Source organism: Rhinoderma darwinii, chromosome 12 (genome assembly GCF_050947455.1).
Source record: "Rhinoderma darwinii isolate aRhiDar2 chromosome 12, aRhiDar2.hap1, whole genome shotgun sequence".
Lineage (NCBI taxonomy): Eukaryota > Metazoa > Chordata > Amphibia > Anura > Rhinodermatidae > Rhinoderma > Rhinoderma darwinii.
The window spans coordinates 57,994,139-58,019,915 of record NC_134698.1 but is presented as its reverse complement, the minus strand read 5'-3'; the positions used below and the strand labels follow the sequence as shown (position 1 = coordinate 58,019,915).

At 40.3% G+C, this 25,777-nt stretch overlaps 1 protein-coding gene across 2 annotated transcripts in view; it reads left to right on the top strand.

The window, feature by feature from the left end:
- SLC8A3 (solute carrier family 8 member A3) overlaps positions 1 to 25,777 on the top strand; it is a 236,999-nt gene that overhangs the window by 84,928 nt on the left and 126,294 nt on the right. For both annotated transcript variants that reach the window (XM_075844315.1, XM_075844314.1), the window contains exon 2: positions 12,886 to 14,718. In XM_075844315.1, coding sequence (XP_075700430.1) covers positions 12,947 to 14,718 — 1,772 coding nt within the window. In that variant the 5' untranslated portion in view covers positions 12,886 to 12,946. The remainder of the gene's footprint in view (positions 1 to 12,885; positions 14,719 to 25,777) is intronic.

The window sequence follows — 25,777 nt, the reverse complement described above, 5'->3', positions numbered from 1 at the left end:
ATACACATGACGTCCAGGCTTGATGGTCATGTGTATTGAGAATCATGACACTTCTGACTCTTTTCTCTGAGATTTCCAGCAAGAGATTACGAGTGGCTTGCTGGAAATCTTAGAGAAAAGATTCAGAAGTGTCAGGATTCTGAGTACACATGACGTCCAGGCTGGATTTCATGTGTATTCATTATCAGGACACTTGTGTATGTGGCTGCACATCGCTGCTTGTAAATGAATGGAGATGAGTGTATGACACTGACTGGTCACTGATTGGTCAGCGTCATACACGTAAACACGCCCAGTTAAAAACACAATACACGCCCAGTTGTACATAACGAAATAAAAACGCCCAGTTGTCCATTTCAAAGCTCATTTGCATATATATAAAATAGCTCATAACTTGGGCAAAAATTAACGTTTAAAAAAAACCAAAACGTTACTGTTATCTACATTGCAGCGCCGATCACATGCAATAGGAGATAGGGATTTGAGAATCTGGTGTCAGAGCCTCTTTAATGACATGATTTTTTATGGACTGCCCGTGAAAAAAACAGCTGCAATGATGGCAACCATGACTCCACCATAAATATATAGGGTGAGCTGAGAGGAAAGCACTGGATTATTTGTCAAAATTGCTAAAATATTTTGCGCAGAGATTCATGCTGTCCCCTTGGTGTCGAACATCTCTCAGTTGCCTCTACTGATCGTTCACTGGCTGTTACACGGGCAGATCCATCTTCAAGGGCAGATCCATCTCCGGTAATGAGCGCCGATCGACGATAATAACATGTGGTTATCTTCTATGCAATCTGAAGTTTTCCTGGATTAAAGAGGACCTGTCTCCACGTCCTAACATTTACTGTACATATATTACCTTTACCCCGCTTCCTCCTTGTTTCCAGAACACTTTTTTTTTTTATTCTGCCCCCCCCCCCAGTTCCTGAGTAATGATGTGCCATACTTTAGGCGCCTGATATGGTAGTTCACTGTGGTTAGCCAACATGGCTACTGGGGGGACCATCGAGACCATGCTGGGAGTAGACCTCTATCAAACACATTTCTCCTAGGCTGCCTTGCACTGAATTGACAGCATCAAAGGCAGTGCCGATGGCTCCACCTGAGGAGATTCACTGTAGTTCATGCACCGTTGGCTAATAAAAGTGAATTACCATATCGGTCACCTAAAGTACGGAGCATCATTACTCAGGAACGAGGGGAGCAGAACAAAAATAAAACGGCAATGGAAACAGGGAGGGAGTGGGGCAAATGTAAAGTAAGTACATTAGATGTTAGGACCTGGTGACCGGTTCCTCCCTAAATTAGTGCACTCTGAGGATCATGTATTAATAGCATCAGTTGCATTTTCATTGCTACGCCAACGAAAATGGTCGTATCTGTGAAATATTGTTTTAAGATGTCACACAAAACCCGCCATTTTTTGCAACTTGAGGGAAATCTTTGTGATCAGTCTAGGCTGCTGTAACTGGTGCCATTTCTGAACACCACCGCAATGTAATTTTTGTCAGAGCTCGAAAATCACACAACACATAATTAACCATGGCGCATAAGCCGCGCCATTGTTCTGATCCACAAGAACGCTTTAATGGAAGGCAGAGGCTTTTTTTCCGGCAACTTTTGGCCGCTCGCAGAAAAAAAAAGCGGCATGCTCTTTCTTTGAGTAGCTTCCTCCTCTGACCTGCCATTGAAATCAATTGGAGGCACAAAAACCTGTAGCGCTCATTTTGATTCTGCAGTTTTTTTGCATTCGATTTAACGGCTGTGGGTAAAAAACTTGAAAAAAACTTGAAAAAAAAGCGCCAAAACAATGATGGCAATTAATAATCCTTCAGAAATTTTGTGCCAATTTTTTTTCTGCCTGCAAAGAACTCAGTGTGAACTAGTCCTTAGGGTATGTTCACATGGAGGAACTTTGCACTGCAAAATTCCGCCTCCCATTTCAATGGGTGTCGGACGCTTATTTTCCCACTAGCTGAGTATTTCAGCTAGCGGGAAAAAGAAGCGTCCTGCTCGATCTTTGGGCGGATTCCGTCTGAACCCCCTTTTGATGTCAAAGGGAGGGAGAAATCTTCCTGCCGTCGGCAAGAATAGTTCCGCTGCGAATTTTGCAGCGGGACCCACAACGCAAAATCTGCCGTGTGAGCTAGCCCTTAGAAGATGGTTATAAATTTCCATCACACAATCCCTTTTTTTCTCAATTTCTGATTACCAACATTTCCAGACATACAAAACAGGTATAAATACTCTAACCGAAAAAGGAATTATGTTGTCCGCTCTGTTCACGCTGTCTTCCATCTAAGATTTTTGTGCAAATGCTTGAAGTACCCCGCACCCTCCATATTCACTACCACTTAGGCTCCATGAAGAAGATGGTGTAGGTGATGGGCTTTGGTAGCTGCTTCAAAGAGAGCAAGGTTTATTGAGATGATTTGCCAAATGGGGTAGTTGGTTAAAAGCAGCGTTTCTGTGGGGGAATGGTCGTGAATGATGGTGGTGGATGTGGACTAGCAAGAGAACTTCTTAATGTTGGTCATTGTGATGCTGAAACTGTGGATGGGGGAGTCATGCTGAGATGTGAGGTAAATCTGGTGAAAAAAGCGACCTATGAAGCCAGAGCTCACATGGTGAGGGACATTTTGGAACAGCAAAGCAGCATTATTTGCTGAAGCAGCAGTGACACTCTCCCTGGTGAAAGATGCTTGCATCTGCGGTAATGATAGTTTTAGAAGAAGAAGTAATAGCAGCTGACCAGTTGCTGAAGCAGAGGAGAGAAGCAAAGGAGTTTAGGGTCTGGTTTAAAGGCCCCAACCTAATGCCTCTTGGAAATCAAACCCTGTCAACACTGGTGATTCTTCTTATTTTTTCAAAGAGCTGTTTCCTCCAATTTCATTTTCTCATGGATCTGGTAGGATTACCGATTCCTGGCTTGCCGTTCCTGTTGAGATTTCAATTTGTCTGGCCCCAGTATGTCATCCTGAATGTTATGGGCAGCCGGAGCAGGGAAAAAACCTAGCTGAGCCAGCACTACTGCCATTGGCAGCTATATTATTTATGAAAGCAGCAGGACTTCGGGTGGCAATTTGATTGTGAGGAGGCTGCAGATGTGGATGAAACCTGACTGGAAAAGTTGATTTATTCCCAGTGTTATTTTGCACCAGCACTCCAAACCCGTAAACCCACATTTATTGCAAATTTTAATAACACAAATAGGAGTTTTTGTGTTTTTTTTTCTAATTGAGGCCAAATTGTTCTTATTCCTAATAATTAAATAATTACAATATTCCAAATACACAATATTTTAATGTGGACCCTACATATATATTTTTGTGTGTACTGTATCAGTAATATTCTAAAAACTTTCTAAGCTTGTGTAGCTCCCTGTCCAGAATGTTTAACTGGATTGCCACACTATGTATTTTTTTTTAAATCAAATACTTTTTATTATACAATTTCAACAAGTACATTAACATGCACAAAAAGGTTTCAACAAGTACATTAACATGCACAAAAAGGTTTCAACAAGTACATTAACATGCACGAAAAACGTCCGAAAAATCGGAAGCAGAACACCTCCAAACATCTGCCCATTGATTTCAATGGGAAAAACTGCGTTCTGTTCCGATGAGCCATTTTTTTACGCGGCTGTTTTGAAAAACGGCCGCATAAAAAAACGGCCGTGAAAAAGAAGTGCAGGACACTTCTTGGGACGTTTTTGGAGCTGTTTTTCATTGACTCTATAGAAAACAGCCCCAAAAACGTCTGTGAAAAACGCAGCGAAAATCGCGAGTGGCATAAAAAAAGGTCTGAAAATCAGGAGCTGTTTCCCCGTATTTTCAGACTTTTTTGAGTTTGCGTGTGAACATACCCTAAGTCTGCAGAATTATTATGTAACTAAATGAAAAAAGGAAAATTTTCCCATCTCACTTGTTTGTTTTCATCTGTTAAAGTGAGAATAATAAACAAACAACTCAAAATGTACAAATAAACATTTCTGACATTTCCAAAAAAAAAAAAATGAAATAGGGGCCTATATAGCCATAAGCCTTCCATCCACGGAGTCTGTCAGTTTCTTAATTTGTTGACGATCAACTTTTTGTGCAGCAGCAACGACCGCCTCCCAGACACCGTAAATCTGCCGTTTAAGATGGCCCACATGTTCTCAATATGGTTTAGGTCAGGTGAGGAAGGGGCCATGTCATTATTCTTTCATCTCTAAGGCCCTTACTGGCTAGCCATGCAGTGGAGTACTTCGATGGAGCATTGTCCTGCATAAAAATCATGGATTTCTTGAAAGATGCAGACTTTTTCCTGTACCACTGCTTGATGAGAGTGTCTTCTAAAAACTGGCAGTAGGTTTGGGTGTTGATTTTTAGTCCCTCTTCAACATAAAATGGTCCAACTAGCTCATCTTTAATAATACCAGCCCATATCAGTACCCCGCCTCCACCTTGTTGGCGTCTGAGTCGAAGTAGAGCTCTGTGCCAGTTACTGATCCAGCAACGGGCCCATCCATCTGAAAAACCTGTCTTCAGATATTTCTTGGCCCAGTCTTGACGTTTCAACTTGTGTCTTGTTCAGTGGTGGTCGGGTTTCAGGCTTTCTTACCTTGGCCATGTCTCTGAGCACTGACCACCTTGTATTTCTGGGCACTCCAGGGAGGTTGCAGTTCTGGAATATGACAGCACTGGAGGATAATGGGTTTCTGGTCGCTTCACGTTTGATTCTTCTCAAATCTTTGGCAGTTAATTTGCAATTTTTTTCTCAACACGTTTCTTGACGGTTGACGGTTCTGTGATCACGCCCCAATATCTTAGCAATTTCAAGAGTGCTGCATCCCTCTGAAATACTTTTTTGGCCCATTTTGCCATGTTCAGACGATTAACAAAATACGTCTGAAAATACGGAGCTATTTTCAAAGGAAAACAGCTCCTGATTTTCAGACATTTTTTGAGCAACTCGCGTTTTTCGCGGTGTTTTTCACGGCCGTTTTTGGAGTGGTTTTCAATAGAGTCTATGAGAAAACTGCTCCAAAAACGTCCCAAGAAGTGTCCTGCACTTCTTTTGATGAGCCGTCATTTTACGCGCCGTATTTTGACAGCGACGCGTATAATGACAGCTCGTCTGCACAGAACATCGTAAGACCCATTGCAAGCAATAGGCAGATGTTTGTCGACGTATTGGAGCCGTCTTTTCAGACGTAATTCGAGGCGTAAAACGCATCCATTACGTCTGAAAAGAGGTTGTGTGCACATACCCTAATACTTATGCACACCTTGATACAGGGTCTTGATCTCCTTAGGCCACACTCTCCCTCATTACACAAATACACGTCATCTCATATGCTTCAATCCAATAAGCAGTCAAGTTTATACAGCTTGGAGTTGGAAAATATGCATAAAAATGATGATCTGGTCAAAATACTTACTTGCCTAATAATTGTGCACACAGTGTATGTGCACATTCAGTACCCCAAGTGTGCTCAGCCTATTTAGTTAGGCTGTGCGCTGTGAGAAGGGTAAAGAACATTAAACAGCAAATCCACCGGCTATTTGACACAATTCCCAAATACAAAAGTTTAGTGTCCAGATACAGTATCTGATTCAAACTTAATGCATAGATAGTGTGCCCTAACCAAGCTGAATACATAAATACAGCACCAGAACAAAGCTCACTATGTAACTACGCCACTTGAACCAAGCTCAGTACATAAATACAGCACCAGAACAATGTCAAGTATATAAATACAGTACCAGTAGCAAGCACAGTACATAAACTCGCAAGGGGAGAAAAGAAAAGCTGGACCGCACATCCACTTCGCTATAATTGATCTATTGTGGCTCAGCAAAATTTTAAAATGTACGAACAGGAGTTTCTCATTTTACATTTTGATTAAATTGTATAAGCCAACTTGACACTTCACGGCGATCTTTTAGGTCGCCGTGAAATGGCAAGAGGGCTTATACAATTTAATCAAAATGTAAACGAAGAACCTCATGTTCATATGTTCATACTTTTTTAAATTTTGCTAAGCCGCAATAGATTAAGTATCGCAAAGTGGATGTGCAGTTCAGGATTTCTTCTATCCCCTTGTGAATATATATGTATAGTCTTTCTTTTTTTCTTGTGCCAGCACTCCACTCACTTGGCCCAGGTGTTTTTAAATAGCAGGAGACTGCATAAGATTTTCTACCTATTTGTTCTCAATTTGGCCACTGCAACTAAAAGGAAAGCTCAGCTTTTTCTGTCCACTTTTTTTGTGGTCTTGTGTTGTGGTCTTTGTTGCTGTAGTGCTGTATCTGTGGGAGGACGTGGCCCAGAGCCAAGGTGGCTTAGGCTGGCAGCATAGGTGCTGCTAGTTTCCTGGGTTGCTGTCTCTGGGGTTACTGTGTTGGAGCGGCACCGATTGCCTTGCAATACTGCACTTGATAGCGTAGGGACCCACTTAAAAGAGGCCGTCCTGAAGTGGCAAGTGGGCTTATACAGTTTGATCAAAATGTAAACTAAGGACCTCATGTTCATACATTTTTATATTTATCTGAGCCGCAATAGATAAATTATAGCAAAGTGGATTTGCGGTCCAGGTATTCTTCTATCCCCTTGTCTGTACATGAATACAGTGTCAAAACTAAGCTCAAAACACACAGCACAAGATCCAAGCTCAGTACATATAAAATAGTAGCTCAAATAAAGCTCAGTACAGAGATCATTTGCAGATTCAATTTAACTCCTGCCATATAAGTTTGTACCATGAGAAACTAAATCTCCCAGTATGGCCGGAACAATGGTAAAGTTATGTTCGGAGTTGCTGTGTCACAAAAAAGAATGGTACCACCTACTATCATGCTGTAGCACACACAAGTGACTACAGTACTGATCAAAGTCAGAGGAAGAATTAACATCTATTTTTAGTGACTCATAGGTGACTTCTTCTCTGACTGGAGTCGTTCACTTTCTCTTTCCTTCTACTTCTGATTCAGACTTACCTGAAGACTAGAAATTTCTGTAGAGATGTCTTTTGGCTGCTAACTTTTTCAACATATCCGCACCTATATAAGAAGTCAATATCCTCATGGTGCTACACACTGCCCCCTTAAGTATAAAAGCGCCTTACACTGTGGCCCAAAATACAATATTGTCATGCATTGTTGCTCCCATGAATACAATATTGTAACACACTGTGCTCCCTGAAAATTAAGCCACACACAGTGCCCCATAAAAATAGTGCCACACTTTATGCCCCCTGAAAATAGTGCCATTGGCTGTGACCTATGAAAGTAAAGCGCCAATCACACAGGGCCTGCTAAAGAGTGTTACACGCTGTGCCCCCTGAAAGAAGTGCCACAAGCTGCGCCCGATGCAAATAAAGCACCCCACACACACTTGCCCCTGTAGTGTGATGCTGTGCCCCCTATAGATAGAAGCCATAAGCTGTGCCCCCTGTAGATCTTAGCCACATGCTGTGCCTCTCTGTAGATAGTAGCCACACGCTGTGCCTTCTGCAGATAGTAGCCACACGCTGTGCCCCCTGTAGATAGTAGCCGCAAACATACTCACCGGTCCCTGTTCCTACGCGGTCCTCTAATGATGCAGGCGGCGCAATGTCACATGACCGTGGTGTTAATGTGACGTATCACCAACCAGCGTGCAGTCATGTGAGCGCCGGGAAATCTCCAAGAAGCTTCCCTGTCGGTGCCTGTTGCCCTCCATAGGCCACAGGTGACAACAGAGCAGGTTTTTTTTTTTATTATTAAATAAAACTCCATGGTGCGTGGAGCCTCTTTTCAGAGCCTGGGCAGTGCCCTGGCTCCACTACACTCCTGCACATGGGTCCATACTATGGACCCACAATGCCTTCCGTTAACCTAATGCCTCTGTGCATCGTGTACATGAGGCCATATTCACAACATCACAACTTCATTGGTAACATAGAGTCATGGTTTTTGGTATGGTTCCTATGCAGCATCTAAGTTACTTTGTTACAATTCATATAACTACCAATAACAATCCGCATTGCATATTTGAAAACTTTTTCAGCAATATTCTAAAAGCCAAATGTTTTTTGCCATTTTCTACCCTAAAATCTTGGCATATCTGCTTTATTTCTACTAGAAAGCAAACAAATTTCAGATTACTACCTGATATTTTCTTTCCCTCAAAATTTGGATTGAACTAATAGATGTTGAAGGCAGCAGCTAATTATCTTCACGAGTCATTCTCTGTAGTGTTTAGGAATTCGGAGCAGTTATTTTAAACATCAGTGATTCATAATATGACTCATATCATCATTGTGTTGTCTGATATGATGGCTTCTTGTTGCTTATATAACAGTAGTGTGTGTAATGATCCTTTCATTGTGGATCCCTAGACCCTTTCATGAACGCTGACATTGTGACAGTTCTCTTCTTCTTTTCACAACACATTTACATCCTTGGCTGGTCAGCTACATAGGTAGGAAGCAGGAACCAGCTATATTTTTAAAGGGGCTGTTCTGTCTTCGACAATATCTCTAAACATTGTTCACCTCTGCACTATACTGATAACAGGAGACTGCAGTCCTAAACATGGGATGCAGACATTAAATGCAGCTACTCTACAAGAACTGATCTCGTGGCCCCAGGCCAATGTATCCAGTTTTCCCTTTATATTTTTACATATAGTCCTGTAATGTTCTCTTTAAGCAAATAAAAGCTGTGAGTTTTATAACCACTGTCTTCTTGATAGCCATCCCAAAAGTGGTTTGGTTCTTACTATGTCATGAGGGTACAATGTGAAGATCCATCTCCTCTCCATACAGTTTTTGCTGTAATTCCAGAGATGTCAACCTGGAGGGGCCCTTCACATGCGGCAAAAACGGGAGTGGATTTTGAGGTTGTGTGTCTTATATAAATATATGTCTAAATATATTCAGACCCCATATGTTTATATTAGACCCGAGACTACACCCCCTAAATATATTTAGACACCCCTTATATTAATATCAAACCTGACGCCTATAATAATTTCCAATCCCAGACCACACCCGCTAAATATATTCAGACCCCAGACCAGACCACCTAAATATATATTTAGACCGCAGATCAGATCCTCTTATTATGTTTAGACCCTAGACCAGATTCTCTAAATATATTCATACCCCATACCAGACTGCCTAAATATATTCGGATACCAGACCCCTACATTTATTCCGACCCTTGACCAGACCCCTAAACCTATTCAGACCCCAGACCAGAACCTCTTAATATATTCAGACCCCAGACAAGATGCTCTAAATATATTTATACCCCGTATCAGACTGCCAAAATATATTCTGACCCTAGACCAGACCCCTAAATATATTCAGACCCTAGATCAGTTTCCTAAATATATTCCGACCCTAGACCAGAACCTTAAATATATTCAGACCCCAGATCAGACAAAAAATAAGAATATTCAGACCCTAGACCAGACTATATACTTAGCCTCCTCGCACCCAGGTCTTGATTAGCTCCGGGCGCTGCTGCACTAGGAGGTCCTGACGTCGCCTGGGGGAATGATATGTCGTAACTAAGTCAATAGTACAGTCAAATATGTGTCCGAGATATCCAGTCTTTGTCCAATGGAGCTTGGGTGCCCTATAGAGTGCATCAGCACCTTTTTATTAGGAAATCAGCGGAAGTCCGAGCTACCCCACTGTTAATCTCATATCAGATGATTTTTTAAGGTGGCCTCCGCTTCTTAAATAAGGTGGAAGTCTACATACTTACAGAGATTGAAAAACTCTTCTCTTACCATAGAAGAATAAAACAAAATCAGCCAGGCAATTGTAGACATAGGGAAACCTAAATTTATTTCTGACCAACAAGGCAGTCAGTCAATTCTGCAAGTCAGATTAAAAGCTGTGTAAATCTTTGAAATAATTTTTTGAATTGCTTCAATATATCTAAAATTAAAAGCAACTTTTCAAACAGTTTTGATTAAAAATCTCCTACTATTATGCATCTCTATGCAGACCTACCATTCTCCATGATTACAGACTAGAAACAAACCCTATATAGTCTGATCCTGTAGGCGTATTCTCTTCCACCTGTCCCCTACTTCTTGCTAATGTACATTTGGCACATGCAGTGAAGCGAGATGTACTGTATAATGCGCATGCGTTCCATGCTGCTAGACTCCCCTCTCGGACTCTACTTGGTAACCTGTAAGTTCTTTCAAAAACGAATGCCGAAACATTTAGTTTTGACGTGGGCATGTTTGGAACGCTAAATCCTAGCTGCATAATGACATGCTGCCGGTTTAGCGTCTCCAAACCTAGTGAAAGGTTCTCTTTAAGGCTATTTGTAAAGTTCCTTTTGCATTGAAACAATACAAAATAATTATCTGTAAGGGTGAACATAGTTTTTAACCATACTGTCATTATGTTAATTGTAATTGTTAAAATTATGATGTTGGATTGTTTTTTTTGTTTTTGTTTTGTTTTATCCAAAATTTTTTGCCTTTATTTTTAGAATTGCAGGAAAGCCTGTATTCCTACCTTGTCATATTTTTGTTTGTAGGAGTCTTCACTTCAAAGCTTCTTTAGTTGATTTCTTTGTAGCCTTTCTCATAACAATACTCGCTATGATACCTGTCATATATTTCTTTCACTGTTTTACGTATATGGCAATTACTTGTTACTTGTAAGTTTTCTGCTCGCTGTAGGCAGCTCGGCTTCTTTCATGTAGGCAATTACACTATTATCCTCTGTCTGCTTATTCTGTCTTGCAGTATGTCAATGTTACTGTAAGAACACTTGAATTATATATTTGCCACCACAGAATCTTAAGTGTCATCTGTCGGATGTTCTGAGCTGTGGAGATGATCTAGATAATAATCTTTGTAGATTTTGTAGTTCAATTCATCTGGGAATAGTCACTTTAAAGAACTGGTAAACCCAAATACAACTTGGGTTATGTAAGAGACGTACTCAGACTGACAACCTGTGCCATACGGAAGGGAATAAAAACATCTGTTTTCAATATAACTTGCTCAACCTGTACGGGTTAGCAAGAGGAGAAGGAAAATAAATATAAAACATAGAGAATATAGGAAAGGGAAACGGGGAACAGAGGGGAACCTCATCTGTATTTTCCGTGGCTTTTACAGCACCTACATATTCTGCTGTGCTGTACAGATCACTTACAACAGTCACTGTACCCAATTGGGCTCATAATCTAATTTCCCTAACGCACTCACACCATTGGGCCATTTTCATAGTAAGCCAAATGACCTAAGTGCAAACAGAAATTTGACTCGGGGGTCCCTAAGTTGCGTACATGTCTGCTGCTGCCCTCCTCTTTTAATTCCTGGTTGTTTCCCAGTCGCTGTCTATCCAACTTGGCTGCCAGCACCAAACAGGCACGATCTATACTCTCCCTATTGTCTAATAAGATGTGGAGGCAGAGAAAAGACAGGAGCATGGTGCTAAAGCCAGCCGTACTCACTAGGTCAGGCCATCTTTCTCTTTGTACCACTGTATGCACTAGCGTACTATTCTCCGCCACCGGGTCTGCTGTGATGTGCGACTTCCAGGAATGGATTTAGAATTGAAATCTAGGGGTGGGCAGGGAGTCAAAAACAATGGTACCATTAATCAGCCACAAGTAAAAAATGCAGGATGAGGCAGGGAAAGCATCAAAACGCAGAAACGACTCCAAAATAAATTCAGACCTCAGACCAGACCCCTAATTAAATTAAGACCTCAGACTAGACCCCCAAATAATTTCAGACCCCCAAACAGAACCCAGAATTCAGTACAAAATAATTTCAAACCCCCAACCAGACCCCAGAATTAATTCAGACCAGTGCACCCACCGTCAGTGCGCCACTGTTCCAGTATGTATTTGGAGGTTTGTCTGAAGCGCTATTAGTCACAATTTCACATACTGTACCAAATTGGAAAAGACTGATAAACATCCATTACCATATATCATTTCCCTATACAGTCACCTGTGATAGGAATAAGTAAATAAGTGCTAGTTAACAATGCACTCCGCTGCCCTTCTAGATTACAAACCAGTTGTATACATAAAATGGCTGACCTGAAAATGGATGAAGCTGCTTGAGATACTTTATTCAATTAGTTTGTTAACTAATCAATACTATTGTCCATTACTACAATAATTGACTGTCAAAGCCTCTGGGTGCAGAGAAAAAGATGCCGCTCATTGAAGCTGAATTAGATAGTTTAGTAGCATTATTTGCTTGTCATTGACCCCAAGAGCAGAGGCTTTCATCAGAAACCAAGAGAATGTATGTTAAACAGATTATTGGGGTAATTTTGCTAAATAAATGGTCACATAGAGTGAAAAGATAGAGAAAAAATAACATTCAAGATATGATTTATAAAAATAGTGGCACATAAGCTAGGACTTACATAATAGCATTTTTCATGGTGGCGCTGACACTGTATCGCCATGTTGAGAGCAGTAACTTTAGACAACTTTTTAGGGAGTGAGTCACATAGACTTGAAGATGGTGATCTGGTATGGTGGCAAATGGAGTCCTCGCGGCCTCTTGTGGCACCATAATATATAATTATTCTATACTGGAAGCAATGGTTCTAGTGGAGCATGCCTCTGTAATACCGCATTCAACTGAGCATGCCACATTTTGTTTTCTGTAGGATTGATATGGAATCTAACAGGAAAGAAATCAGTTTGTCTTCATATGAAAGCGGAGGCATACAGAAGTATAGTATGGCCCCATAGATTGTTATGGCTTTGTACTTGGAACTTGTACGACTATATGCACTAACCGTAACTGTAGCTGCCGTTTACCCCTAATCTATTTGTAAACTATAACATTGCATTCGGTGTACATCAACTAATGTGATTTTTGCTTCTTCTCTTGTAGAGTCCTGAACGATCTCTAAGGAGGATTACTTGGAATTTTAGCTCCCAAATCAAATTTATGTATGGCTTGGTTAAAGTTGCAGCCTCTTGCGTCGGCTTTTCTTTACTTTGGACTTGTCACTTTCATCTTGCTTCTTCAAAGTCTTCAAGTTCATGCTGTTTCTACAGGACACCCCCCAAGCACTTCACAAAAACAAAACAATTCCTGCACTGGTACCTTTGACTGTAAAGCAGGTGTTATTTTGCCAATATGGTACCCAGAGAACCCTTCCCTTGGAGATAAGATTGCCAGAGTTATCGTGTACTTTGTGGCAATGATCTACATGTTTCTTGGCGTGTCCATCATTGCAGATCGTTTCATGGCATCTATAGAAGTCATAACATCACAAGAACGGGAAATCATTATTAAAAAACCCAATGGTGAGACCTCCACGACGACTATTCGAGTATGGAATGAAACCGTTTCCAATTTAACCCTCATGTCACTTGGCTCTTCTGCCCCTGAAATTCTTTTGTCATTGATTGAGGTATGCGGTCATGATTTTGTTGCTGGAGATCTTGGTCCATCAACCATTGTTGGGAGTGCAGCATTTAACATGTTTATCATTATTGCTATTTGTGTCTATGTCATACCTGATGGTGAAGTTAGAAAGATCAAGCATCTCCGAGTATTTTTTGTGACTGCGGCATGGAGCATCTTTGCATACATATGGTTATATATGATCCTTGCTGTGTTCTCTCCTGGAGTGGTGCAAGTGTGGGAAGGTTTGCTCACGTTGTTCTTTTTTCCTGTGTGTGTTGTCCTTGCCTGGGTGGCAGACCGACGTCTTCTCTTCTACAAATATATGCACAAAAAGTACCGGACTGACAAACACAGAGGAATTATGATTGAGACTGAGGCAGAGCACCCAAAAGGGATTGAAATGGATGGCAAAGTCATGAATTCTCATTTTCTAGATGGAAACCTGTTAAACATGGATGGAAAAGAAGTAGATGAATCTCGCAGAGACATGATAAGAATCCTGAAGGATTTAAAACAAAAACACCCAGAGAAGGATTTAGATCAGTTAGTAGAAATGGCAAACTATTATGCTTTGTCACATCAACAGAAGAGCAGAGCATTTTACAGAATACAAGCCACCAGAATGATGACTGGAGCAGGTAACATCCTAAAGAAACATGCGGCTGAGCAGTCAAAAAGATGCACCAGCTTGCAGGACATATGCTTGGATGAATCGGAAGAGTTTGTGTCTAAGATCTATTTTGATCCATGCTCCTATCAATGCCTTGAAAATTGTGGTGCTGTCTTGTTGACCGTTGTAAGAAAAGGTGGTGATATCTCCAAGACTATTATGGTGGACTATAAAACTGAAGATGGTTCTGCAAATGCAGGAGCGGACTATGAGTTCACAGAAGGAACCGTAGTTTTTAAATCTGGAGAAACCCAAAAGGAGTTCTCAGTTGGGATTATCGACGATGACATCTTTGAGGAAGATGAACATTTCTTTGTGCGACTCGGTAGCATACGAATAGCTGATTCTCTAGAGCCAGTGGAACCCAATACTTTTAGCTACCCAAAAGCAGTTTTGGTCTCTCCCTATGTGGCCTCAGTTACTATATTGGATGATGACCATGCTGGGATTTTTACATTTGAATGTGACATCATACGTGTTAGTGAAAGTATTGGTGTAATGGAAGTTAAAGTTCTTAGAACATCTGGAGCTCGGGGCACTGTCTTTGTCCCTTTTAGGACAATTGAAGGCACTGCAAAAGGTGGTGGAGAAGATTTTGAAGAAGTGTATGGTGAACTGGAATTTAAGAATGATGAAACCGTGTAAGTAATATTTTTCATTCCTAAATTGTTTAGTAAATTTCTATATTATCTGTATAACTATAATAACACATGTTTCCTTAGGGATAGCAGTCAAAACCTAATTCTTTGTTGCAGTTTTTTTGTACAAATTTTTTTTACGCAAATTTAAAAAAACAACCTGTAAACATGAAATATTATATTATATTTTATATCACATTTTATGCTGGTTTAAAAATCTATTGTAAAAACATGTTCACATGTATATTTTAGATAGATCCGTCAGGTGTTTGTTGCCTTTGCAATAATATTATTATCATAGACCATTTCCAAACTCCTGTTGCATTTGGCATTCATTAGGTGCTTGTTTGGTTGTTCACGGTAAACTTGTGTTGGTCAATTCACCTTTCTGGCAGTTACTATATGAAGAACCCGTTTGATTCTGAGATCATTGCACTAATAAGGAGTATGGATTTATTCTATAGCTTTCTTTAGTATATTTAACACACCGACCGGTCTTCAATTGGCCGCGTGCAGTCAATCCAGGTAAATGTTTGATTTGCTGCTATGGGTCACTACACATATACCTAGGGAAATTATCCCTATATTAGAGCCTAATGGGCAGAATTAGGTTGTTTTCTGATGGCCGTAATACAGCTTTATTTTAATGTCCGTATTATAGCTGAAAGACCTGGACCCCAATGATTCTACTGAGATTAGATTACCATAGAGTTCCTTTGGTAGAATTGCGGTGGATCCAGGTCTTGCATCCGTAATAGAGACATTAAAACTAGGCTGTGTTACTGCCACGTGAAACCGTCCTTATATTGAATGTGAAGATGCACTAACACAACACATTTGATTTGGATATTTCTGATATGCCATGATGTTACATTGTACAATACTCTATTTTGGTAGTATGTTATATAATGTTTTGAACACTTTAAATGTATATGAATTTTTTATTTGAGTATATGGGGCATATTTTATTTATTTTAGGTATCATCATTTGCAGTTTGGTGGCATCACAGAACGGTGTCATAGTTATGGACTGAGAGCATCGTAGTGACTGTTAAAGGGATTTTCTGCCTTTTAGACACCGGATCAGACTAATCCAAGAGAGTATTACTGGATCCTCCGGCGGGCCTAAGTTCTGACCCTTCTAGTGGAAGAAAACTCCATTTAAAGTGAATCACTTGTTGTTAGCGACGATTCTTATAAAGTTGACTCACAAATAATCTGTTACATATTCCCCGCTGTTATTTTTGCTCACATACAGTATATCATTGATAAATTGTAAGCAGAAACTATCAGGCAGGAAACCCCCTTACATCAGCTACATGAGGGGTCCCAGTGGTGGGCGGTGGGAAACCCCCTTTTAATGTGTATTTTTATTGTATGAGGCATAGAATATTTAATTTCACTATATTTTAGCATAATTATGTAAATCACCAGATCATTTTTTTGTCCTTTTTATTTTGGTGTAACTTGGACCAGCACAGTTGTCACAGCAGTGGTGATGTAAGGGTTTATACCCCATGTAATTTGGGGGCAGGAATAGCTTTGTTACACTAGTAATGAGAGGACGACTTGGCCGGGGGTTAGTTTGTTGTGTATTTTTTTTTTTCATTTGCTAGTCTGTCTAATATGTTGGTGGCTTTTAGGTTGGCTGATGTGTGCCCATCTTGAGTGTTGTTGGCTGCTTTGTGCCCATCTTGAGTGTTGTTCTTTCTGTTCTCTAACATACATTAGTGATTGCCTTGTTTCAAGACAAACTAAACATTGAACACAGAGCATTGCCAAAAAAGACTGTGATGCCTTCCAGGAGAAGCTAAATGATGTCTGGAGTGAATGCTTTGATTAGGATTCATCGGAGCAGTGCTTGTATAATCTATCATTTGGATCAGTCGCAGCTTTTGGAAAAGAAAAGTTCAGATCTTAATGAAACTTGTCATCCCTATAACCCCTTTGGTTACATTCTATTTGTGCATTATGTGTCTGGCTGGAGAACTGCCTTGGCTTTTGTTAACATTGTATATATAATTTTCATGCAAACACATATTGCTATTTTATATTGCTGGATGCTAGATGCCAAGTGCTTTGTCAGATCCATTTGAATCTAACATTCTAGAATGTTCTACCATTGTAAAAACCCTTATCTAGTTCTATATTCTACATATACAGTAGTTTATTTAAAATAAGATGAGTCCTATCATGTGGAAAAGGACCTTCATAGTGGCTTTTATGGTGCTAGAGTAGGCAATTTTCTGGATAATTAGATTTTTTTTCCAATATTGGGTATGTTCTAGCTTGTAGATAACTTACCACAAAGTTCACAGCAACAGATATTAAATGGGGTTTTCCAGTAATATACATTAACAGCCTATTCTTGGGATAGGACACCTATTTATGATTGGTGGGGGGTCTATGCTCATCTATTCATGTGGCTGTGTCTGGTATTGCAGCTTAACCTCAGTGAGGTGGGCTGAACTGCAGTACCAGGTACAGCCACATGTAGAGATGAGCCACTGTGCCTGGATATACATTGAAGGGGCCATGACAATTAAATGTGCACCGTTGCTCCTATATTCTGCTTATCAGTGGGGGGTACCTGGGGCTAGTCCCCCACTGATCAAGAATTGATGGCCTATCCCAAGGAAAGACCATCAGTGCGTATTCCAGTAAATCCCTTTAAGGGTAATTGTAATATAAGATCAAATTTTGGTTTTGTGGTGCATGTAATAAACTCTGAAATATGCCACTATATATATTGTCACACACTTATTGGTATAATATCCGGTATTTTGATAATCCTTCTGTTATATTGATCGCAGAGCAGTAGACACCAGAGACATACTAGGATTTTTAAGATTAACCCTTTCCGCCGCAGCCATTTTTCGGATTTTCACTTTTGTTTTTTCCTCCCCACTTTCCAAAAGCCATAACTATTTTATTTTTCCATCAATATTGCAGTATGAGGGCTTGTTTTTTGCGGGACGAGTTGTAGATTTTCACAGCACTGTTTTTTGTACCATATAATGTAGTGGGAAACGAGAAAAAATATATATGTGGGGTGGAATAGGAAAAAAACAGCGATTCCTCAACCTTTTGGGTGGCTTTGTTTTTACGGCGTTCGCCGTACAGTAAAAACGGCATGTTAACATTATTCTGCGGGTCAATACGATTACAGTGATACAAAATTTATATAGTTTTCTTTATGTTTTACTACTTTTACAAGGAAAAAACTGATTGTTAAAAATAAAATTCGAGTTTTGTCGCCACATTCCGAGAGCCATAACGTTTTTATTTTTCTATCGATTTAGCCGTGTGAGGGCTTATTTTTTGTGGGGCTAGCTGCAGTTTATGGTACCATTTTGGGGTACGTGTGACTTTTTGATCACTTTTTATTTCATTTTTTGTGGGAGAAGAAGGGACCAAAAAACAGCAATTCTGATGTTTTGAATTTTTTATTTTCTACGGCGTTCACCGTGCGGACAAAATAATTTTATATATATATATATATATATATATATATATATATATATATATTGTAATGTTCAGACTTTTACGGACGCGTCGATACCAGTTATGTTAGCTTTTTATTTTTTTTACATTGTGCTTGAGGGAAAATGGGAAAAGGGGGGTTTTTTAAGCTTTTAATTTTTTTTATTTTTTTTTATTTGTTAAAAAAATACTTTATTTTACTGTTTTTTTTACTTGTCCCCCTAGGGGACTTTAACCAGCGATCGTTAGATCGCTTGCACGATATACTGCAATACTAATGTATTGCAGTATATCGTGATTCTGACGGGCACCTACTCACACATCATTTATTACTCAGGCAATTAAAAGCATTAAACATATAAATTTTTCTTAAAAAATGTCTTGCCAATGCCTCTATTGCGGCTTTCGATATAGCACCGCTAAATTTATAATTTTACCCTATGTTGGTAGTGTCCTTTGTAAAACTGCATAGATGTACTATGAGTTGTGCTATATGACAAACTCTGCTCTGCTACATCTAGCGCCAGTGTCAACAAAAGCAGCAGCTGGAGCTTTTATGTCCATGTAGATCTGTTGACCAATGCCGAGCTTGTCATTGGCATACATTTTCATATAGATAATGACTGGTGCCTGCGTTGTTTACTCAATCAATGAATTGCCTCATCTCATGCAGACCTCGCAATTTTTTAACTCTTTTTAAAACCTTACGTTACTAATCCATCCACGAGCTGAACATCCACTTTACTGACATGACATAAGTTGCTCCATTACTTGTATTATCAATCACAAGTATCTTGATTTGGTTCAATAACCAGAATCACCCTGCAATATCATCTTCATTTATAAAGCGGAATGATGAATGTGGATGTCTGCTCCTGCTTACAAATGAATAACCCTTTCCTGAGATATGTCCTCTGGATGGATAAGGCGAGGCTGAAATGTAATACACATGCAGGAACTGCTCTGAAGATGGAATGTTAATCCCATCCTCACATGACGGGACTGGGCAGTACAGCAGACAGGCATGTGGTGGACTGTAGTGTTCCCTCCGGAACGAGCAGAATCCAGGATGGAACGACAGCCTGTCTACTGTCAACAGCGGCCACCAGCCTGACGTCCTCCGCATCACTGCCTTATTCCCTCATGAACATTTTGTGGGACCGTCTATTGGTGGTTGAATATATTTCAGTCAATAATACCACTGCAGTGTGTACTTCTGTAAAAAAAATCTCCCAAATCAAGGTTTGCAGACCTGATCTACATACCCTAAATAATATAGAGAAATCACCACCCAGTTAGTATCCCCTTACCTTAAGGCCTGTTCACATCTACGTTAGAGGCTCCATTCCGTTAGGGGCCTCTCCGTCGCCGATCCTGATAATATCAGAAACAATAGCGCAGCGTGCATCGCTATTGTTTCCGGTAAAACCACAGACACCCCGACGGAACCCATTAAAGTCAATGGCATTTGTTGGGCGCCGGTTGTCTCCATCGTTTAACGGAATCGGCACTTCCAGTACTTTTGTTGTTCTGCTCATCTGACGGAGCAGAATAACGGAAAGCCGAACGCAGATGTGTTCTGTCCTTTTACATTAAGCTCAAGCGCTACTTACTTGATGAAAGGGTATGATTACCGTTGAACACTATTTTATAAGTTTGACATAGCAATTTTACGGACCGAACATGCTCGTGTGAATCCAGCCGTAAACTGCAAAATTATGTTCAAAGTTGAACTTGTGTTTCAAAAGTTATCCAGTTTCGAAAGCCTTTTGGGCTCATCGAGGGAAACTTGTAATGAAAAGCGGCAGTCTGAATAGATAACCCCTTTTAAATAAGTAAGAAGTATATTAATATGACAACCATTCATACATAAAATAATCTGGAGAACTCATTAAACTATTTGCCATTTTAGGGGTGCAAATTTTGCCACACACCATATTTGTGCTAAAATACAGATGTAACCATCTTTATCTTGACTCTTAACGCATTAAGTACACAGTGGCAAGAAACGTTAACTTGACGTTTGGCTTTTTGTCAGATATCACGCTGTAGCAAGTTATCAGAGTCCAAATAAATCTGTATATGACTTTTACAAAAGTGCCAAGAAAAGTGGGTAGGGTTAGGCAGAAGGGACGGGGCCACCATTGGCCGACACATTTACTATACTTCACCAGAAATTAGCGTCAATTATAGCGCAAATCTACGCCTACTCATATTAGGCATAGATTTAAATTTCTGCCACACAAACAACTAAGGCACACGAATGTGCTTTTGCGGCCGCAATTCCCCCGAAAATCCACGGGAGAATTGCGGCCCCATTCATTTCTATGGGGCCATGCACACGACCGTAGTCGCAGAAAGAACGGACATGTCTTATTACGGCCGTCTTCTGCGGTCCGGGCTCATTGAAAATAATGGCCGTGGCCATGTGCATTGCCCGCGATTTGCGGGCGGCTTGCGGCTGACAGTCCGCTGCCGGCCAACCTGAAAATCACAGGCGTTCACATGGCTACGGTCGTGTGCATGAGGTCTAAAGATTCACAAAATTTATTAAGCGGCCACACCTTGTAATCAATTTAAGGTTTCGTTTTCCATCACATTTCAGTTGAAATATGCCCGAATAAATGACTGTCCTGGCGCTTAGTTACCACAAGGAACGTGACCAAGGTGGAAATGGTCTTTATCGCACTAAGTGGGCATGATGGGACCAGATTGATCTTGCTATAAATATTTATAGATTGTTGGATTGTAGCATTTCCAAAAATTAAACAAATTTCAAATAAATAATAAATAGGAGGATGGAGTTCTCCAAATACTCTGTGTGGGAAAAAAAAATAAAAAATATTGCAGCTAATTTATATATATATTTTATGTATTTTTTAAATGCAGCCCTGATTAGTGAGTTAAAGTTATAGGTTTCCATAGGTTATGGATGTTTTTTTTTTCTCATGAATGCCCCTCAGTGGCCAAGAACTGTAAGATACCATTTTGGGGAGACAGTCAATTTACTTGCCCGTTACCACGCTCCTCTTCACTCGCGCTTTCTGCTGCCATGATCAATAAACAATTAATTTGATCTATTTACAGGACTGTGGCGTGCCACTTAGACTTTCCTTTTGAGTCAAAATTTACTAGATACATCTGTTTGAGTTGACAACAAATAAATCCCTTGTATTCACAGTTGCGACATTGTAAACACCGTAGCTCCATAATTTACTATTCTCCATGTTAGAAATGTTATTGTACAACAGAAAATATGACAGTTTTACCAATCTACATCTCAAAAGAAATCTCTTCCATAATAAAACCAATTGGACACGCAGATTGCAATTCTCTCTACGACTGACCTAGTATAGCAAAGATCCTCCTGCAGCGTACGTCCTCCTCTGTACACCGCACCACACTTTGCTGTGAAAACGGAGAAAATGGACAAAGACACTCAAGGTCAATAGTTTAAAGTGACAGTTTTGAAAGAGCACAATCCCGGTAGAGTGGTTAAAAAGTGGCTCATGTTATTTTTCTTGGTGAAGCAGACAATTGTTGGTTTCTCCTATAAGCTAATGTGCAGTAGATGGGTTTTCAGCCTTTGGATCTAAACAAGAATGTTTTCATCCACTGACAACAAGCGGATATTTTGAAAATGGCGAGGAACTGAATCCTGAATCCTATCCTACTGACACATATTAGAAAGCTGCAGAACTTAGAAGTATACATTGATTAACATAGAACTCCTTTTATTGGGGTTGAATAGACATTAATCCCCTATTTCAGGGGGTCATAAAAACTAGTGCAAGGTAAATTGGAAGGGTTGTCATTGCACCCAAACAGATATACTCTTTTTTTACCCAGAAGCTTTAGAAAATGAAAATAGAAACCTTATTGGCTTCTATGGGCAATTTCTCCACTTTTTACTTGCGCTAGGTTGGTGAATCTCCCCCAGAATCTATAACGGCCGCTGTTCTAGCACCTGAAAAAGATAAATCTGAATACATAGAAGTCACTACAGTGTTAGACTCCTCCTTCGTCCTTATATCTACTTGCAGATACCGTTGAATCCAATAGTAGAGCAGGGGACTGTATGGTCCCTGCTCTACCATTCACGAAGTATGGCTGGACGTGAGGCAGTGTCGTCATAGCGCCTGTTTGCGTCGTGGCGCACAGACCAGAGGAGCAGAGGGATTTCCTCCACTCGCCATTGGAACGGGGTTAGGCGAGTATTTATGTTATTTTTATCAGGCACTATTGGGGACAGCTGAGGGGGCATTATGCAGCGTGGAAGTCTGTTATAGGGGCATTATACTATGTAGAGGCAGTTATGGGGCATAATACTGTGTGGAGGATAGTTATGGGGGCATTATACTGTGTGGTGGCAGCTATGAGAGGCATTATACTCTGTGATCGCAGCTATGAGAGGCATTATACTCTTGCGGCAGCTATGTGGGGCTTTATACTCTGTGGGGGCAACTATGTGAGGCATTATACTGTGTGGAGGGCAAATATAGGGGCATTATACTGTGTGGGAGTACTATGGGGTAATATACTGTGTGGGGCAGTGTCAGGGGGTATATTATATACAGTAGTATACAGCAGGCTCGGGATAAATATGAATTCAATGATGTAGCATGCAAATAGGGGGCATGGCATGTAAAAGGGGTGTGGCCTAAACAATCGTTCAATAATCGTAATCGAGGTTACATGTTCAATTAATCGTGATTTTGATTTAGGTCATAATTGCCCAGTCCTACACCAGACTATTGGATTGGATTAGGCTGCAATATTTATTATGGGTTACAAATGATGATTTACTTAAACCGTAACTTATGAATAGGACCAATCAAATAATAAAAACCACAAAACCGGCTTTAAATGAAAGAAACTCCTCACGCATCACACAACTGAAAATATTCTTCCAGTCGATATAAGAGCGGGCTTCAGGATATGCCTGCTGGATATTGTTTCTGCCAGAGGGAGCAATACCAGGTTTTCGAGTCAAGGGTGTGTACGGTACCTACTTACTACTTCATGATAAGAATGTTTTTTTCAATGGACAACCAATCTGCCTCAAAATTCCTGACAGAATTTTGAGGCACATTTTGACCTGCCTGCACTCTATTTGCCGCATTTGCGGCATTTTTCGCAATTGTGCGATGCGGGCAAAAAAACAAGCGAAAACCTCTTTCTCTGCTTTCTATTGATGTCAATGGGAGGTCAGAGATGGAAACACCGGAAGAAAGGGCATGACGCTTCTTTTTCCTGGGAGTGTTTTTTTCCACTCGCGGGAAAAACCGCCTCCCATTGAAATGAATGGGAGGTGTTTTATGGCGCGGTGTCTAGCACATTTTCCACGTCAAATACAGCGCCAAAGATCTCAGTGTGAACAGGGCCTTACTGTGCTGCCTGAGAGGTGTTTGTGTTTGTAGTACTCCATTTATCTGTTCCTCAGAGGCAAATGTCCTTCTTGATGTGAGTGTTCTGGTTCAGTCCATAAATAAAATTGGATGGCACAAAGGTAACAATCTGAACTGCACAATAAACACAAGTTGACATACACTACCATGGTCTGCAACCTAAATATCAAAATACACCCAAGATTAGGGCTGGGGGATACTCATATTAGGTCTGCCACACGTAATAGAAAGACAACTCCATCAAATATCAGTATCCAGAGCACAAGAAAGTCAAATGCTATCATTGTCCAACAATATCAAACTTTAATCAATTAATTTTCCTTATATATACACTACCGTTCAAAAGTTTGGGGTCACCCAGACAATTTTGTGTTTTCCATGAAAACTCACACAATTATATTTATCAAATGAGTTGCAAAATGACTAGAAAATATAATCAAGACATTGACAAGGTTAGAAATAATGTTTTTTATTTGAAATAATAATTTTCTCCTTCAAACTTTTGCTTTCGTCAAAGAATGCTCCATTTGCAGCAATTACAGCATTGCAGACCTTTGGCATTCTAGCTGTTAATTTGATGAGGTAATCGGGAGAAATTTCACCCCATGCTTCCAGAAGCCCCTCCCACAAGATGGATTGGCTTGATGGGCACTTCTTGCGTACCATACGGTCAAGCTGCTCCCACAACAGCTCTATGGGGTTGAGATCTGGTGACTGCGCTGGCCACTCCATTACAGATAGAATACCAGCTGCCTCCTTCTTCCCTAAATAGTTCTTGCATAATTTGGAGATGTGCTTTGGGTCATTGTCCTGTTGTAGGATGAAATTGGCTCCAATCAAATCTCCCACTTTACCAGCACCAAAGCAACCCCAGACCATCACATTACCTTCACCATGCTTGACAGATGACGTCAGGCACTCTTCCAGCATCTTTTCAGTTGTTCTGCGTCTCACAAATGTTCTTCTGTGTGATCCAAACACCTCAAACTTCGATTCGTCTGTCCATAACACTTTTTTCCAATCTTCCTCTGTCCAATGTCTGTGTGCTTTTGCCAATATTAATCTTTTCCTTTTATTAGCCAGTCTCAGATATGGCTTTTTCTTTGCCACTCTGCCCTGAAGGCCAGCATCCCGGAGTCGCCTCTTCACTGTAGACGTTGACACTGGCGATTTGCGGGTACTATTTAATGAAGCTGCCAGTTGAGGACCTGTGAGGCGTCTATTTCTGAAACTAGAGACTCTAATGTACTTCTCTTGTTGCTCAGTTGTGCAGCGGGACCTACCACTTCTCTTTCTACTCTGGTTAGAGCCTGTTTGTGCTGTCCTCTGAAGGGAGTAGTACACACCGTTGTAGGAAATCTTCAGTTTCTTGCCAATTTCTCGCATGGAATAGCCTTCATTTCTAAGAACAAGAATAGACTGTCGAGTTTCACATAAAAGCTCTCTTTTTCTAGCCATTTTGAGAGTTTAATCGAACCCACAAATGTAATGCTCCAGATTCTCAACTAGCTCAAAGGAAGGTCAGTTTTATAGCTCCTCTAAACAGCAAAACTGTTTACAGCGGTGCTAACATAATTGCACAAGGGTTTTCAAGTGTTTTCTAATCATCCATTAGCCTTCTAACACAGTTAGCAAACACAATGTACCATTAGAACACTGGAGTGGTTGCTGGAAATGGGCCTCTATACACCTATGTAGATATTGCATTAAAAAACAGACGATTGCAGCTAGAATAGACATTTAGCACATTAACAATGTATAGAGTGTATTTCTGATTAATTTTATGTTATCTTCATTGAAAAAAAACTGTGCTTTTCTTGCAAAAATAAGGAAATTTCTAAGTGACCCTAAACTTTTGAACGGTAGTGTATATCTATGTTGACTGCATGTATTTCTCTTGGCTGACGAAGACACCAGTCCGGTGTTGAAACGCATAGCATCCATTCCATTTTATCACTTACTATTAAACATGAACCTGAGTCGCACAAGTAGGTAGGGACAGAGGTTTAGGAAGAACAGGGACCTCACTGTTTACTGTGTATTTGTTCATGACAGACTGATTAACAATGGCCCCTAATGGTCATATCCATATTGTACACATACATATCATATAAAACTTAGTGTTTTGTATAGTGATTAATGGGGTGACTAGTTGGGAAGGGCATAAAAAT